This window comes from Rhea americana, unplaced genomic scaffold, assembly GCF_003343005.1.
Source record: "Rhea americana isolate MKP2758 unplaced genomic scaffold, rheAme1 scaffold_108, whole genome shotgun sequence".
In the NCBI taxonomy this organism is placed as follows: domain Eukaryota; kingdom Metazoa; phylum Chordata; class Aves; order Rheiformes; family Rheidae; genus Rhea; species Rhea americana.
In genome coordinates, this window is record NW_028185128.1 from 2,981,325 (window position 1) to 3,000,499 (window position 19,175).

Below are 19,175 nucleotides of genomic sequence, written 5' to 3' on the forward strand. Positions count from 1 at the left end.
CTTTCTGGTCTATAGAGTAGTGGGGGAATAGTGTTCAGGCAGCCCATGCCATGTACCATTTCAGTGAGTCCTTTTGTGCACAACCATGTGATCGATTTTAGGAGAAAAGTGCTGCCTTAGCAGTGTAGCATATATGTGGAGAGTATCAGAAAACCGGGAACTGAGTGATGTTGCACTACATGGACTTGGGTTCTGTCTGATTTAATACTATATTTTCCTCCTTATGCTGCAATACTAGGAATTGGAAGGTTCAGTAAGTACATAACTTTAAGCATTTTTTGGTCAGAGACTGAGTTTTCTTGGTGAAAGCCCTCAGCTSTTGAGCCAGAATGTATTGCAGGAGTCCAGAGGTGTACAGGAACTGTACTTACTCCTTCAGCCTTCATTTAGAGTTTGAAACAGTTTACTATGTGGGTAAAAGTCTCCATCCCATTATTATTACTATTCAGCTTGTGATCTGTTTTTAAAGCTAAATGTATATCTGTTTTCCAAAGATGACTTGGGTGGCTAGATAAAAACGTCATGTGTTAATCTGCATTTAGCTTCTAAAGTTTGGTCATGGAAAAATCAGYTTAATCAATAAGTGAAGCTATTCTTAGTCATTTTGTTCTTGACATTTTTCTCTCATTCCTAATTCATATAATTATATTTTATCCTCTATGAGAAACCTGAAGCTAGTGTTGTCACCAGTTTTGTTCCCCTAAAGGTATTTTTCATTTGATTCTGGAGGAGGAGATGGCAGTCTGATATGAGACTTTTAGTAGACGTACTTCTTGATAGATGTTGTGTGCTGAAAGATAAACGGAGAGAATGTCCAACCCAGCAAGGAAGGCAGAGCAGTCTGGCAAGACTCTTCTAGTTGTTGCAAAGTTTCAGGAAAGAGGATGGAAAAACTGTGCATGTCATGCGGAGCAAACCTTGCTCCGTAAATCAATCTAAGCAGTTTTTTTTTCTTCTATGAAGTGAGCTAAATGTTTTGCCATAACTGCTGCGAGGCAGTTAAACACTAACAAAGGCAAAGGTTATAAACAAATCATTCAGTGCCGACAGAAGGGCCATAGATGCTGCAAGAAGCAAATAAAGTGGATGAGCCCGGTACTCTGTTCTGATAAATTTCATTGACTTCCGCACCATGTCATTACAGCTGCAGCCTGGCCTGTTATCGCGTAGCTCCAAACCTTTCATTATGGCTTTGGATGATAACAGCTGTTGATATGCTGTAGTAGGTTGCAGTGACTAACATGGRGGGTAAAGTATCATTTTCTAAGAAATAATTAGGAATAAACTCATGGCTGAGTAGCTTTGATCTGCTTTTGTCSATATCCTTGCAGAGGGTTATATGCCTATAGTGCATCTGTTTCCTGGATGAGTTCATGAAGCCTTTATGGCTGCACATCTACTCTATAAAGCAATATAACCAGACGGGTCTTGCTTGCTCTGACAGTGCAGGTGTGCCTGGACTTTGTCAGATCACTTAGCCGAGACTGTTCAACGTCCACTGCTTTCACAGAAATTGAGGCATCTGGAGCTCTTTGCTGCTGTGACTACTCCACCTGCAGTATCACATTCAGCAGTTCATATCTAGCTCAGGTATTGGTTCACGCATTTAACAGCAACTTAAGCATGTTAGTAGCTGTTGTACTGTTGCACARGCCTTGAATCAACAAAAATAAAAGATTAGACCGTGAAAGTATTCCCCAAAATTTGAGTGATCCCCTAACTGTGTCAGCAAGATAAAGTGCTGGGTACYTCGTAATTCTAAACCTCTTCAACAAATAACCAACTCCCCTTACTCTGTGCGAGCAAAACGGAGGATAAGGGAGCCTGAAATACAGTTTTAAGAAACTTATGAAAACAGAAGACAAGTTGTGGGTCTGTAGTATAACCTGATATTGGCATATGCTACTGGAATGCTGGAAAACTGCCAAAGCACCTGCAGGCTTTTTCTTGGCAGGAGCATGAGGGAGTGCTTGATTCCTTATTTCTTACTAAGATTTGGTAAAAGACTCAGAATAGTATATATGTGGAGTGAAACAGGGGTGASAGAACAAGAGGAACACAAAACAGATCATGCTTTTAACAGTATCTGCAAGAATACTGGAAACAGAAATTGTGAGCTATTGTTATTCTTAGAAAATCCAAATTCCAGCTATGCTGAGATGGATGAGTTTGAAAGTGACTCCTCCTTGTATGATGAGTGCACTGTATGGAGTTGCTCTGTGTGAGGTTTTTATTCCTCTGCTACCATTTTCCATTCACCTATCATATCACCTTGAGATGTTTTTGCATTTTCTCCTGCAGCACTGAAAATGTCTGTAAAAGATCAGGATTTCACTGKGACTTTCCAGTTCTTTATTTTTATATGCAGATTTGTGTTATATTGTGTTTTTCTCCTTGTTGTTTGGGGTTTTTTTACGTTCTACAGAAAAATAACAGAGTCTAAAACTGCCCCAGAGTAGCCCTGAATCTGTCTTGCTTTTACTTCTGGCTTTCTGATTTAGAGCATTGCATGTTGCAGTCCTATTTGTGTCATTCAACTTCTTAAACCTTTTACTCTTATGCAGCTTCTGAGTATGAATAAAAAACCAGTTAGAGAGTGCCAGGGGTGCAGTTCCAATGACTTACTGCACAAACGTATTTCAAGAACAAGCTTGGACTACAAGGCTGTTGTCTGCCAGGAGAGAAAGTAAAGTATGGATGTCCTTTTTAAAGACGCTGGGGTAGCCTTTGTGTAAGGTCGTTTCCTTTCCCATTTGTTGTCCAAAAAAATGCTGTTTATGTTTTATGTGAGGGATGCATTTAATTAGAGACATTAATTACCTGAAAAACTGAATGTTAATTACTGAATATTATAGTTGGAGGTTTGGGACAGACGTCTAAACCTGGTTCTTGCTTACAGTTGTAACTCTGCTGACACCATTTCAATTAGAAAGAAGGATCTGAGTATGGACACTCAAGCACTGCAATTCATAACCTTCTTCATGAAGGCATCTAAAATCTGGAGRTTAGATTAATGATTGATCCCTCCCTCTTCACTGGATTTACACAGAATAAATCTTGTCCACTGCATGTATCCTGTAATATTTTTTCTTTATGACTTTGGAATGCATTTATATTGTAAAGACTTTCATGGTCTAGCTGACATTTTTCAGGGTTCCTTCCTGGTAGCGTTCTGGAATGCTGTGTTGCTTTTGGTAGGTTGCCACACCACATTGTCTAACCTCAGGCTAAGGGATTTTATTTATTTTTGTTCTGCATTGTTTCACCTGTTTTCACTTTTCCTTTATTGTTGTCCTTTCTCCAGCAGAATTTCTTCGTGAATGTGGCAGCCCRTTGGGTTGGTTGGTTTATGAGTTGTGTATCACAAAATAGCCAAGTGGATTTGTTTGCCCTGGATCTCAGAAATTTTAATACTGTAGCAGCAGCAGAATGAAAGGTGACACTCTGGGGAGTTGAGCCCTTATCAAAATGAGGGAAGATACAGGAAAGTTGTTTTTTGTAAGAACAGTGCTGTCCTGATCTTTTTTTTTTTTAACTGTCTTGCTCCTATTCCATTAAATTCACTGGATGTGATACTGTCTACACTTCTAAAAGTGAGAGTGAACCTTCACAAGAATATATACCAATGTAATTTGCAATGTAACTGTGTATGYGCTGAAATTGCACACTAACATATATACAATGAGATCTCCTGTCCTCTACAAACTGTGCATTTTTTTTCAATTAGGATTTTAAAAGAAAAAAAAAAAGCCTCTTACAGTGGTTACTCTTCTAAGCCTCCATTGCTTGTGTGCAATGTGCTCTTGATTATATGGGTTTTCCATTGCTAAGGCTCCATTAAATTACATTCTTCATCTTTTATTTTTCCTTTTTTTTTTTTTTTGGTCTTTGAGTCAGTTAAATGATCAATTAAGCTGTCATGGTGAATGAAACCTGAATATGTTTGTGTATCAGTAGCAAGAGAAGTGTTCGCTGTCCGGCTTAAGGGCTATAACTTAGCATTCGGTCTTTTGTTATTTTTCTAGGTTTCAGTGAACAGATAAGTACTGTTACCTTTCACAATAGAATGACTGTTCACAGAGGGCTACTGAAGGGTTTACTGTAATAATAACGTGAAACTGATATGAAGGACCTCATCGTGCACAATTAAAGATAGCTCCATCTGCTGATCCAGAAGAGGAGGGAGTGTCTAAGGCATCTGTCTCATTCCTCTTGCAGGATTACCTTGATTGCATCAGTGACCAATCTAAGCTTTCCCTGGGGCCAGAAGAGCGATCAGCCCTGTTTGGAAACATACGGGACATCTACCGTTTCAACAGGTAAATGAATATTTGACTGAATGAAAACAGGTCAGTAGCCTGTGTTARTGGGGAGGGGGCAAACGAAACCAATACTCTTCTGCCACTTTAATACAACCAAGGAATATAATTTGGGAAATGCTGTTTCTTTGATTTTCAGCAGGTTGATTTTGAACCTTGGTTAGGCAGTCTTTATCCATACCAGTTTGCTTAACTGTTGATTGTTATAAATCACACGTGCTCTTCATCTACTTTGTCTTCTGCTTCACGCTGAGTATTTGCAGAAACTTAAGCCTAACCTGCCCTGTGTTCTAACTGAGCCTAATGTAAGACCGTTGTGAATGAAGTTTTGGTATTCCTAAAGAGGCAACGTTTTGTTCCTGTTATGTTGGTTACTTCTGTGTGCAGATATATACTGATTGCCTGTGGCTTTTGTAGTATTTTAAACTGCTAGGGTCTCGTTAAATTAACTTAACCAAAACTCTGTGTTCAGGTACCTTTCCATTTATTAAGCACTTCTGTTCTGTATCTTTACAGCTTTCTCTAAAGCTCTGCAAATGGGATTCTAGTATTATTGGGAACTTGAAGTAAAATTTCTCTTGCTTCCAGCAGATAGTGCCAGATGTGTGGGACCTGCAGTATCTGCAGTTTTAGGAACATGCTACTGCTGTTTTGGAGTGAATATCCTGTTACTATAAAAATAATTAACTTGGCATTTAAAGAAAACCCACAGAATCCCTTGGAGTTCAAGTTTCAAAAGAAATTTGATACAAATAAAAAAACATTTTCAGTGAAGAACTGGGTCCACCTGTATAGAAAAGCATAACTTTTCCTAGTCTAGTTTAAACTGAGTTACTTTGATTTATGTATGAAAATATTTGAAGTATCAAAAAGAACTGAACCTTGAATATTCTAATGAATCAATGTGACAAATATAATGATAAAAAGTTTCTGTATCTCCTGTATCTGGCTTAAAAAAAATACCGTAACATGTTAATGTCAGCTTTCAAAATGTTCTCTTAGCTATACTGTTGTGGGCAAAAGATTTCCTGAACTGTTGTCATCTTTGGAGGTCAGTAGATATTTTGATTGAATCAGAAGAGCATTTTYAAGGGAAGGACTCATGTCAGAGTGTGTCTTCCTCAATATCTTTTCATCATGGAATGCTGCTTTAAAATGCTTCTGCTTCTGGGGATCACAGTTCAGTATCAGAGGGAAGAGTGGAGGCGGATCTATTTAGAGCTTTATGAACAATGATGAAACCTAAAAACAGTTTCCTGAAACCCAAAACAGCTACTGCAGAGTTTGGGATGGTGATCAAATACACTTAAGGGGAAAGCTGCTGTGTCCTGCTTCAGCTACAACATCTAACTTGACTGAATATATAACAAGATGGAAAATACATAGCAGTAGCCTGATCGTGATGTTTTAGAGCCATGAGACAATGACTGCGAGCTCACAGCTTTCTGGCAGACGTAGAATGGAAAAAAAAGATCTTGGCTATTGTATTTTCTGATCTTTCAAAAGAAATAGCAGACTTGGTAGTGAGGACGTAATTATGCTAACATCATTGCAAATATTAGCTAATAAACACATCTTTTAGTATGATCAGTCATTATGCAGAATAATCAAGTTGCCAGTAAAGATTTGCAGAGGTTACAACAAACAAACAAAAATCTTTGGGCACTTTTAGGGATTCATATGTTAAAATGGTTAAAATTCACTGGAAAGTTACCAAAGTTTCTAGTAAATAACTAGTGTATGTTAGGGCTCCTAATCTAAAATTCTTCATGGAAACTGTGAGCTTTTAAGAGTGAACACTTTCATTGTGGATCCTAATATAGCTTCAAGGATAAAGCTCACTCTTGTGTGAAATTTGGCATGTAGCTTCTGGGTCCTAAATGTACTCCAGAGTCTCTTTATTTATTTTTACCTTTGCAAAAGTTCCATCTGGCAGTTCTGTATAGTAGTTTCAGATGCTGTTTGTGAGCATGATTTTATACTTTCAGAATTGCATTGTTTTTCTCAACTTTGAGAAAATGTCCATTTATCTGGTGTGTGGATTCTTACGCCCTTGAGTGTTCAGAGAAAGAGGTAGCTTTCATTTCACTTTGGAAAGTGTTTCTTGTGTACGCAGTAGGTTTATCAATGATGRAAGGTTTTAGTACTGGGATTTTGTGGGTTTTTTGAATCTGAGAAATACCGTTCTGGTAAATGAGAATTTCTCTCAACTAGACTAATTCTGATTTTTAGGTTATTACGTCAAATGGAAGAAATGATGACCTTGACATTAACTACTAGTTCTTCTACTACTACTACAATCTCTTGTTGGAAAGCTATTTCTTAAGGCAGAATCATTGGCTGTGTTCTCCCAGTCTCCATTGCTTGGGAAAAGCTTCCCTGCTTTTTATTTAGTTTGATGGAAAGGGAAAATTTTCCTAAAGTTGGCATTTAGTGCCTTTTTTTTGGCCTCTCCTGTTGAAATTCTCTCCTGTTTCARTTTAGGATAAACTCTCTATCTGTGACCAGATACAACTTGATTCTGAAATGGGACTTCTGAGGAGAAATGTCCATGGATTTAGTACTTCTAGCAACACTCGGCCACCTTAATGGGAGGCTAAGGTGAAACCTGTGCTGCAGACCAGGTCTTGCATATGCTGTGCCCATTGGTGTTGGCTAGAGTTGAGTACCTGAAGAGCCATGACCGCAGAASTAGGTGAATACTGGACAGGGAAGTTTTCTACAGTTCTGCCATACGTGTTCTCAGCTTCATTGACGGTAACAGTTGGCTCATTGTCAGGAAGAGTCTTCAAGAAAGCTATCAGTGCTCATCTTTAATCGAAAAATTGTTTTTTGAGTGTATTTTTGGCCACAGGATTTTTGTAGCAATTAAATAATGCTGAGGCTATTATTTTTTGAAATCTGAAGTTTTCAGATTTGTTTTCCAAATATTTTGATATAATGGAAGTATTCAACCATGATAACCAGATTGTACTTAGTCTGTCCCTTTTGTACTTTGAGTGTTGTGCTCTGTTAGGCATCAAGAAGATGTAGTTTTTCAGTAATACTATTACTTTAGCACTTYTGCTTAGATGCACAGTACTTGATGATCAACTATTTTTGTCCTGGAGTCAGAACAAATAATGTTGTTTCCTTCCTGCCTCTTTCCATTCCTCCAATCCCACCAAATTGCCTCTGTTATATGCCTATGGTTATCAGCTTTCATTTTTTCCAATTCAGATCAAGAAGGAGGAAGAAAAATTTCCTCATGTCTTTTTTTAAAATAGTGTAGTGATGATTTATGATAAATAAAATGAAAATGTGCCTCATTTCAGTAGTATGTGCAAATATGCTAGTTATTTGCAGAACTATGAATGTGTTTGTCTCATTCCTCTCAGCCTTACATATGTAACAGCTTGATACTGAACTACACTTTGTCATTTTGAAAGTCAGCGAAGATAACAGTATTTCATCTTCAAAATAAAAAAAATCAAAATATCCTGAAAGACATTGCAATGAGACKTTTAGCCATTTAACTTGAAATGATAATGCATATACTGCATGAAAGATTGTCCGTCTTCTTTTTACCGTTCTGTTCCCAAGCCAGGTARTGTTAGCTGTTGATTATGATTGTACAGATTCAAATTTTTCCTGCCCATAGTAACTCCAACTGTATAGCTCAGTGACATGGCATCTGTGGCATGCTTCAGTCCGAGTTTTGTTAGCTGTTCAGCTGCAAGAGCATTGAGTTGCCCTTCCTTGCGCTCTCTTTCTGCATGGGCAATTAACCAAAGTGCATCASGGATGTGGGGAGCTGTGTTACTTATCTGTGAACGGTGGAAAACCTCTGGATATATAGGTTATRAGAGCTTCCTCTTTCTCTCCACTATTTTTACTATTTCATATCAGATACTTAGATGTAGCCTAAAATAATAGACTTGCTGTTTTGCATGTCAACTTGACATTATAGGGATTTATTTAAGTTTTTCAGGATTCCTGGGCATGATTGATAGGTTTATTGTTACACAGTGGCAGGCCACTCTTACCAATCCCATTCTTACCAGCGAGATGAGACAGAAGATATCGCAGTACAGCTAACAAAGCTGTWAAAAGTGCAGTATTCCTATGTTATGGGCTTATGCTGAAGACACAAACTGTTAACTCATTTATTGCATGATGGATTCAACTGCAATATAGAAGATCTTTAAATGCACCATTGTTGTATCCTGTAAGKAAAAAATAGCATGATATTCATGGAGACTAGTAAGAAAAAAGAACTAATGGATGCTATGTATTCTAAGCCATCAGGAAAATGTCTGCTGGCTGTGCAGCAGGAGTCTTCTGGGCSTGTTCAATGCATTTGGTGTTTCCACCATTACTATCTTTTTTTCAAAAGTCATCAGAAGGGAACATCTAGCTCAGTTGGTTAGAGCATGGTGCTGCTAATGTCAAGGTCGTGGGTCCAATCCCCGTACGGGGCTATRCTGAGGGTTGGACTAGATGATCTCCAGAGGTCCCTTCCAACCTTATGATTCTATGATTTGCAGAAAACAGTCAACCATTAAAGTTAAGTTTTATACTCAGCATCACAGCAGCTGCTTCACAGCAGCTGCTTTCATTAGCTGATTTAAAGGAGATTCGTGAATGTGTGATATTAAGCAAGAGTCTCATTTTCATCCCCATTTTAGTGAAGAGAGAAATTGAGTGTGTAGGTTGTATTATTGCTGTCCATACTGACTTAGCAACCACTGAACCTGAGTTATGTGTCTGTAATACAATGATCTTCGTGACTGCTGATTTCTCACTCTTTCCTCCAGCAATTAGAGAAGCAAAGAACAAGTCATAAAACTTTCCCATTTTACTACTTTACTTAAGCAGGAAACTGCCTCCCCTTAGAGGGGAAAAGGCCTGTATCCCTAGGTACAGTCTTAGGAAATCTTATGCAAAATTAACTCAGAGAACCATCTGTGAAATGGGAAAAAATGTAGTGCTAAACAAAAAATCATCTGATCTAAAAAATATTCTATGGAGACCCRTTTGGCAGAAAATTCAGTTTCTATTTTCGTTTTTCTGAATGTATCTTTCAGTAAGACTCTAAAGAACATTAGGACCAAGGAGAGACCTTTGAGGTTTTCCTCTTCTGCTTGAATTATCTTTCTTTCATTGAATCAGCCTCCAAGAACTGAGTTTCATACAATAGTGAACATATTCTTTTATTGCTTTGCTTCTYTTATAATTAATTCATTTCCTGCTTGGCATGTCAAAAATATAAAATCTTCTCAGTAGAGTTTTATTTTTATGCACGTAGGATTTATAGCTTCCAGGAAACTTTTTCCAGGCTAATCATTTTCCTCCAGTGAAGAGACCAACTAAAGGTAGACAAGTTTTCCTTGGTGAGCTTATTACCATTCTTCTTGTATGTGTAATACATCCCTATTTCTCATTTGTAGCTTTCAGACTAGCTCCTCATCTGCCTCGGTCAAGTAAGCTCCTAGACGTAGAATGGTTATGGGACAGGACACACATTTCAATATGGTTTATATTTGTTTCACTTGACTGTACTGGTTGATGTGCAAACTAAATAACTGTACAGCTACATCAATGTGAGTATCATAGAAGAACTATTGATCTGAAGGAAGGGACTCAGCTTTGCTTAGGAGATAGGCGTTCCATGGTCATTGTGGTGACTTGAATTTTTAACTATATGGGAGTACCATTTCTTTAGTGTCCTTGTCTCCCTCCCCCCAAAACCCCAGTGGCTCTGTCTAGGAGAAAGAGACCATAAAGCCCAGTGGTCATATGATTTTGCCAGTTTGAAGGGTAGGTATTCCAGGGCTGCAGCTGTTATGAAGGCAGAATTTGTTAGAATCAAGTGAGGCATTCATAAAGGCAATTTAATGTGGCTCAAAGTATTAGTAGGAAGATGCGCAGTTCTGTATTTTAATCACATGTTGCGTGTCAGAACTGGAATTTTTGTGCATATGCAGGCATCAGCCTGACCATATATAAGAAAAAATATCCATTTAATAGTACATACGAAGATATTATGTGACTTTGCCTGTCTGAATCTAAATATCTGACCCATAAAGGAGGAGCGCTGGCTGCAGCACTGAAAGCTAAAATACAGTTGTGTTTTGTGTGGGTGGAAATAGCAGAACAGTATGTGTAACTGAGTCCAGTTCTGACCCTGGCTGAAAATGCAGCGGTTATAATTTGGAAAGAAGCAAAGAGGACTGTTTACAGAAGCCAGTTTACTGGGGAGAGAGTGGGATACTGGGGCCTCAGAGGGGCTCTAGTTCCCTCTCTAGGACTCACTGCAATGTGTATGCTTTGAGCATCTCCGCAATGAATGGTGGAGCTGAATACACAGGTGTGTCTATTCCAAGCTGTGTCATAATGTTCTTTCCTTTTCTTGTTCTTTGTTTATTAGTGAACTTCTGCAAGATTTAGAAAACTGTGAAAATGACCCTGTGGCTATAGCAGACTGTTTTGTTTCCAAGGTAAGTAACTAGTGCAAGAATCTACAGCATAACAGCTGCTGCTGAATAGTTTAGGAGAATAAGATTAATTTATTAGTTTTTGAGGACCTAATTTTGTCAGCTTGTGTAGTTTCAACCAAGAAAAGATAGCAAATAAATGGATAGAGAAGGATTTTTTTCTTAGTAAGTAGTAGTTGTATGGCTATGGTTTGCATAAAAAATGGAAAAGGTGTTATTTTCTTCAAGACATGTATTGGAGCTGCTGGAATTATTAATCTAGGGTTCATTTTTAGGACTTCTTTTTTGTGGAATACCACAGTGATTCATTTTTTTCACTTCATTTTTTAATGTAGGTGACTCAGTGACACAGCAGTTATTCTCTAGCTGTTTTTAAGCTGACAAGGCATACCGTATGGCTGAATTTTTAGAAAAGGCAATAGCTTTAACAGTTTTGTGGCCRTATTGTTTTCTGAGATACATTTTCTAATTCCAGCAACAATGTGTTTAATTTCGCTTTTAATGCGCATGGCCTAAAGTCTATTCTTRGGATTCAAATCTCAATGTCTCTGAAATACTATGAATTTTTTATGCTATTTTTTACTCTACTGCATAATTCAGAAACAGAAGGTATTGAGAGAGCAGAGATGTCAGGTGCATGAAACCAAGGTAGGTGGTAGTGTAGTGTCCTCATTGTAGGAAGCCCAGAGAGCCAGTCRGGAAGGAGGAGAATGGCTATAGCATAAAGGACAACAAGATATTGATTAATCTGAGCTACAGATGCCTCTAACTCACTGCAGGCCTTATCATAGAACCCATGCTTGCCTTGAATGTGTCAAAGCAAATGTGTCAAGAAATAATGCCATCTCCATGGTATTTCTGAGGAAGGAAGAGCAGAAAAGGGGGATCTAGTTACTCACATGTAGATAATCTCTCTATAGAYAGACTTGCCTGTTTCTGTTTTTAAAAAGTAACCTGTGCGATGGTCTGGGCTTTGTCCTAAACTCAGTGTTGCCAGTGCCAAGCACTCATAAAACAAAAGAATTGGTCCWATAATTGTTTCTAACACAAAAGACTGGAGATTAACTGAACCACTCTATTTTGTTTGGCACTGTTGTGACACAGGGATTTCACTGGAAAGAAAATGATGATACCAGCTTAGCACTGCAGTTTTACTGGATTACTTGCTTGAGTTAAGTTTGAGCAAGCTGTTATTTATCTAGCAACTGATCTTTTGTAAGCACTGAGAGATATTAGCATTGGCACCACTACTACAAACGTAGGATGTATTTTTATCATGTTACAGTGGGGCTTGTGGCATGTTGTTATCACTCCGAATAGCCTATATTATTTTGGAGGAGAGAGAATACGATAAAGACAAATGCAAAGTCCTACATCTGCAGTAGTATGACGCCGTGTACAGGCTGGGGCCAACTGGCTAGGAAACAGCTTAGCAGAGAAGGACCTGGGGGTCCTGGTGGACAACAAGTTGAATWTAAGTCAACAGGGTGGCCTTGCAGTGAGGTCTACAGTATCTTAGGCTGCATTAGCATGAATGTAGTAGCAGATGGAGGAGAAGAACTAATTCCCTCTACTCAGCACTTAGGAGACTACATATGGAATACTGTGACAGATTTGGGGTGTTTCAGTAGGAGGGAGACACTGACCTATTAGAGTGAGCCAGCAGGTCAGGAGACTGGAAAATATGGGGCACGAAAAAAGGTTGAGAGAATAGAATTTGTTGAGCCTGAAGAAGAGAAAGCAGAGGAGAAGACTTATTGCCATCTACAACTACCTACTGGGAGGTTATAGAGAAATCAAAGCCAGACTGTTCTTGAAGGAACACAATGATAGGGTAAGAGGTAGTCAACAGAAGTTGCAGCAAGAGAAATTCCAGTTAGATTTAAWGATTTGTGTTTGTATTTGTGTGTGTATTTGTGTGTGTGTGTACACACATTTAAAGATGGAAAAGTGGTCAACACTGAAATAGGTTTCTGCAGAGGCTGTAAAATCTCGATCCTTGGGGATATTTGAAACTCTAGTGGGCAAGTCCCTCAACAATCTGATCTGATTGACCTTGTTTTGAGCAAGAAGTTAGACTAGATGACATTCAGAGGTCTCATTCAACATAAACTACCCTATGATTTCATGCTTTTACTGGACCATTTTACAGGTTAGGGTTTTTGGGTGTCCCTGTGGGTTCTGCTGGACAAAGGATTGACACTGTTGTGATACCTTGCTATGTAAGTTGCTCCTATGCTGAAGCCTTGACGGCAAGGCCTTCAGGGTATTTACAGATGTCATATTTTGGAGCTGTTAGATGTTTCAGACTTTCTGTTGTATTGCACATTTGTAGCCACTGGGACTGCTCCTAGCTGAGGCAGGAAGCAGAGGCATATCAAGTGATGATTGCGAGTCCAGTAAAAAGTTGTTCCTTCATTCATGTTGGCAATCTGAAAAGAATCTCCTGATTAAACTTCCTGGCCATTCATTCCAAAATCCATCTGCATATCATTTCTTGTGCTTTTTGTTCCCTAGTCAAATGCTTTTAGCATTTGTGTTATTGGCAGGCAACTGCCTGATGGCTCAGAAATTGCTAGAGATTGCAGTCCTAAGAAGCAGTTTCCTAACTTCATCCAGACAAGTGCAAACACTTAAAAGCAGAATCAAACAATACCAAAATACCCCACTGTTCTGTTTTTGGCTGTGAAGATGTCATTACAGTAACTGCTGGCTGTCTTAACAGACTCCACTTGTCCATTCTTGGTTGCTCATGTCTTCCCAGCATTGAGTAGTGGAAATAAAACTTCCTTTTTTGGCAGTATATGCTCTTTAAATCCATATGGGCCTTTTGCCATCTACTGTTTGATTGCTTTGAGTGTGCTAGATCTTTGCTGTAACTTAAGCACAGAGATACCATACTGAAATCAATAGSTCATGGTCTTAGTTGATGAATGTAGCTCCACATGAGATTTTTTAATATTTTCAGTGAAACTGTGCTCAGGTTACACCAGCTGTAGTGCTAGAGCCATTTTTTACTTTTTAYCCTACTAATTCAGTTTTAATTACCCTAATTTAGGAATTTAACTGTATAATCAACTTTTCACTGTAGGTTCTGTGTTTAGTTTTTGCATTTCTTGAAGCTGAGAAATTGAAATTAGATTTATTATGTAATAGCCATTTTTGCTTCAGAATTCATGTGAAATGACACAAAGTTTATTTGCATGTATAGCACAGGATAGTTATGGTTAAATTAACCTTGGAGCTTACTGGAATTGAAACGTTYGATATTTGTGAAAACATGTTTTACATTAGCTTTTAGTGAGCTTAATTTTGTCAGGTCTAGTGTTGGTCCGTATTTGACCAAATGTGTTGATGAATTGAATTCATCATTTGGTTTTGCTAACTAGAATTTCATGTGTGGCAGTTTATACTCCCCTCCCACAATTGTGTCACATTCCCTATGTACAATACTGACATCTGAGTGATAAAGACAGACTTGCAACTTGTACTTGTAAGGGAAATGCAATATGCCAAGGATTATCAAATCACATTAGTGCATTTTGAGCGAAGACTCACAATTGTGGATTTAAATCTTTATCTTAACATTTATTTTCCTGAATGACCAAAGTAAATATCTCCTAAAATGACAGCTCTTTATTTTTKGACTTCAGCAAAATGTCTTTGATGTGAACCAGCCAGTAATGTAAAACTCCCCAACAGATAAAATAATCCTGCAAAGTTATGWCACTGAATAAATATATAATAAAAACATACAACATTCTATTAAATCCCTCTGCTTCTAGATCTTTTAGTTCAATAACCTACAGGCAAATAGAGACACAAATGGTAAAAAGCGCAGAAGTTTGTGTGTTTGTCAAGCCATGAATTGCTGTGAAATTATGAATTGCCACCTTTAAGTATCTGCCCCATTTTGCAAATAGCATGAATGAATATTTATTTAAGCAGTGTGGGAATAACCTGCCACTGAGGGTAGTGATAGACTAGTTTAGTTTCTACTATCTGTGGTCCTCTCTCTTCTGTAGGAGAACTTTATTAATTTAATACATTAAGTGTTTTGGAGACATTTTGCTGGTAACTGTAATCAGAGACTGATAAAAGGATTCCAGTGCAAGCTTAACTGTAGCTTAATTATTCACATAAAAGTTTGTTTATATGTTTTCRTGCCAACTTGGAATCTTTCATTTCCATTGTAATGATGCCAATGTTAATTAGAAGATTAACTTCAATGTTCCACACATTTACATTTAAGCGAGGAGTTGTAGAGGAAAGCTTAATTTTGGCAGTCGCACTTTTCACTCAGTACCCCAGAAATTCAGAACATATGTTTTCTGAAACACAAACCAACAGCTTCAACACAGGGGAAGGGAGAATTACTTCTAATCTAGCATCTCTTTAATGGGGAGGAGATCCAGGCAATTGGCTTCAGCTTATGCTGTGAYTCAGCTTTTGTCTCCATTTTCTTTTAAAGTGCCTTTTATGGCTGTAAAAAAAGCACAATGCACCAAAAGTTGAGAGAAGATCAGGGATGTAGCCATGTGTTTGGCATTTCACTTCATGTGTGAAGATGTAAAATGAATTGATTCAGCGATAGACGACAAGCTAAGTATAGCTTGTATTTTCTTCTGCTTGGCTTTGCTCTTCAGGGTGACTTGTCAATGCAGACGAAGTCTTGGCATYGGTGTCGGTTTTTGCACCCTCTGCCGTATCAACTTTGGACTCGCTTGGAGTGATTCCAGCCTCCCAGCAGATAYCGTTTTAAACCTGGTTTGAAGAGAGCTGAAATGACCATAATGACCTTGAAGCTGAGTGAGGATAAGCCTATCCAAAGAAACACTGATGAGCATAGCTAGGGTTTCTCTTGCAGTGTGAAAGCATTGACAGAAATACATGAAATCCATTTCTCTCTTGGCTTTTCTGTTGCTTCTTCTGAACACAGTTCACAATGTTGGCTTTAGCCTGCGGAGCTTGTGCCCTGGTGCTCCCAGGAGTACAGTGCTCTCTGTGGAATCAGCTGCAAAGCAGGTACCATCAGCTGAGCGTGAGGATGGAAAGTCCCTTCTCTGAACATGTAGAAGCGCTCGCTAACCGTGCGCTCTCTCTGTGGGAGAACGATCATCCTGAAGAGCATGGCTTTGTTACTGAATCTTAAGATGAGCAGACAAGTAGTTTTTGGAGAGTAAATCATAGGGTATGTTTTAGATCACCAGAATAGATTTGTTTAACATCAAGTCACAATCCTTTTGTTTGATTGGGGTGGTGGTGGAAGACAAACTAATTGCTAAACAATTGGAGTGAGCTGTGTTTGGAAATAAGCCTACAAAAGTTTACACAAAATAGTTGTTTGGATTCTGCCTGTACTAAATGTTCAGTATTTCTAAGAGATTCRAATTCTTTTAAATCATGAAATGCAAATTTACATTTGCATTGGCCTTTTATATTTATATTATATTTATATTTTAATACATACATATAAACATATATATGTTTATATATATATTGGCCACCCTATCTAAGCTTGGCCCCTGCAGCAGGATGTGAATCCTGCTGGGGCATAAGGAAGGTGTGGTGCCGATTCATACCAGCTTCAGAAGTTTGAATGAGTCTCAGCAATCTCGTTCTGTAGGCAAAATATATGTAACTGACTTTCTACTGGTGTTATGCTTACATAGCTCAGTAAAATTAAATGCAATCTGGCAGTTTCATGTTTTCAATGAATGAACTGTGGTGAAATGATGTGAGTGTACAGGTGAGTGCAATTTGAAATGTTTGAGTCTTGTCTCTACAGAAAACAAGGTTATTTGAAAAACTATTCTTAAAGTTTTTGAAAGGGTTGAGGGCATGAGGAATGGGGGGGGGAAGTTTATTCCAGTTAACAGCTAGGCTAAAATTAATTTAAAACCAAAAATATCATTTAAAATAGTTTCAACTTTGGGCAGGAAAAGAAAGAAACAGTGGAAGAGGCTCTGTGAAAAAGCTTCTGGGGATTTCAGACTTGCTGTTGATTTTGTGGGGAATGTGTGCTTAATCCTTTTTGAAAACTTGAAATGTTTGGTCTTGTTTGCTTTACAAGTAATGCTTTCAGTTGTTAAAATTTCACAATGGACATTCTTTTCCATTTTGTTTGAAAAGCAGAACAATCACATGAGCTTATTTAAGAGTGTTTGTGTCTGTATATAGATAGATGTGCATATATATACACACACATACATAAAAATGGTCACAAAAATGTTTTCTGATTCTGAGCTTTGCTTATGAGACAGTTCTATAAATTGCATTATTGTGTGATTGTAGCCGTGGGAATATATTATAATTTACACCAAAAATCCCTTGAACAAAAACTTTATGCACTATTATGTGTCTATAGAAAATAAGTCACTTTTTCCCATTATACTGACTGTCATTGTAATGTTTTCTCTTTAGCACCCTGATTTATTACGAACGCTAGCTACTTTGGTAATGCTTGCCTAAGAAAAATCAGAGGATGTGATGTGTGCAGCAGCCCTGAGGTCTGCTGGGTGTTCCTYGGAGCGGAGAGGGTTTGTAGCTGGGGCGGCGAGTTCCCGGCGTGAGCGTTAGTGGGTTGTGACACAGGCTCACTGCCTTTGGGTGTGGGCGCAGGGCGTGTGCAAACCGCAGTAAAAACTAGCAGTAACAGCAAAATTAGCCCAAGCATGAAAGGCTGAGCTTAATTGTTTAACTGTATTTATATCAGCGCTAAATTTAACTAGTTGGCTCCTAAAATAGGAACAGCTTGAAGTGATAGCAGGTTACAGCACACCAGAGAGCAAATGGGGATTGCAGTTCCCTAGAGAAAGGCGTATTAGAAGTTCGCTTGAGTTATTATTATTATTATTATTATTATTATTTTTAGAATGGTAGATATTAAAATCCAGTAAGAGATACTGAAATGAACTGCAGTACCTTATGCTCATGTTGAGCAGCATGTGATTTAGACGTGGCCTTTAAAAATCCCTGCTCACTGGAAAAATTAGTGGTGCAATGTGGTTTTTGCAAGAAAGACGCAGAAAGATGAGGGGAAAAGAGAAGACGACTAGTGGAAATGTGGAAGAGTACTGGCTGAGCTTGCTGTCTGATGAATAGTCAAAAAATCAACAACGAGAAACGACAACCCTGGCGTGCACAGCAGTATCTGCTGTGATATCGCTCCTCAGAGCGTGAAGTGCAGCCGTTGTTGCCTTCTGTGAGGGACAGATATTTGGTTTCTCTGTTCCTGATCTGCTGCTGAGAAGGAAAAAAAAAACCCTGTGGAGCATGACTGTTGTTGCAGTACATCAGAATCAGTTCTGAAGATGCCTCGAGTGGAAACTGGGGCCTTGTTTACTACCAGAAAACTGTTTCTTACTACTCTAGAGCTCGAGAAAGAAAAAGTAGTAGATTTTAGAAATACTTCACAGTGCTGAAGCGTTTTCGTAGTCTTTAGGACTCCAACAAGCTGCAGAAATTGCRTATCATTTGGCATAGAAGTTGTTAGGGAGACAGGAACTTAAAGCACACAGGAATGCGTCCAGTGCCTTCTGCAGAAGAAAATGGTGATGGTTAAGAACRAACCTTATGCCAAGGAAGAAAGAAGCGAAGCTCAGGCACTGACTGAGAGAAGCTCATCAGCATTAAGTGGGCAATTCCGTTGTGACAGGCAAGCGTGGCAACCCACGTACATCTAGTTACAAGCTATTTCCAGCAGTAGCATTCTGCTTCCACAGAGTCATAATTAAAAAATCACTTTTGTGGCTTCTGATTTTCATGCTTAGACTGTGCTGAAATGTGAAAGTACTCACAACTGTTCAAAAATTACATGGCGAGCATATCCTGCAAAGCTGCTCCCAGTCTGCAGGGATGTGCTTTAACATGGGCAATGTGGTTTRGTTTTTTGTTTGTTTGGGGTTTTTTTTTTAGGTGCATTCATTGTTGTAGAGGACCTTAGGGGCTCTCTACAAAACCTTTTATCTCTGTGTTTATTTATTTATTTATTTATTCACAAGTAAAGGAAAATTCTCCAAAATAAAAAGAAATGAAATTCAATAATTAGGTTTATGGTGTGGAGGATTCATTGATCAGGAAATGCAGAAGATGTTGTCTTGACATTACCATCTTTGTCTTGTACATATATGTTAGCTGCTGTTCCTGCTCGGCATGTTAAATGTAATCTTTTTTTATAAAATGTAAAATAAAGAACATTCAGTAATGCTGTATTACATTAGATCGGTCTTTCTCATCTCAAATGCAGCAACTGTAACACAGTATTCAGTTATGGGGTTTTATTTTGTTTTTCATACTGATTCATATCTGATCTGTAAGCTAAATTTCTTGCTGTTTATTACATAAATATGGCAAGTGAATAAGTTGCCCTGTTCTCAAA

General features: G+C 38.3%; 1 protein-coding gene across 3 annotated transcripts in view; it reads left to right on the plus strand.

Annotated features, from left to right (window-relative positions):
* Window positions 1-19,175, plus strand: part of PLEKHG1 (pleckstrin homology and RhoGEF domain containing G1) — a 141,799-nt gene that overhangs the window by 100,988 nt on the left and 21,636 nt on the right. For all 3 annotated transcript variants that reach the window (XM_085310779.1, XM_085310787.1, XM_085310795.1), the window contains 2 exons: window positions 4,219-4,319; window positions 10,729-10,798. In XM_085310779.1, the coding sequence (XP_085166905.1) occupies window positions 4,219-4,319; window positions 10,729-10,798 (171 nt within the window). The remainder of the gene's footprint in view (window positions 1-4,218; window positions 4,320-10,728; window positions 10,799-19,175) is intronic.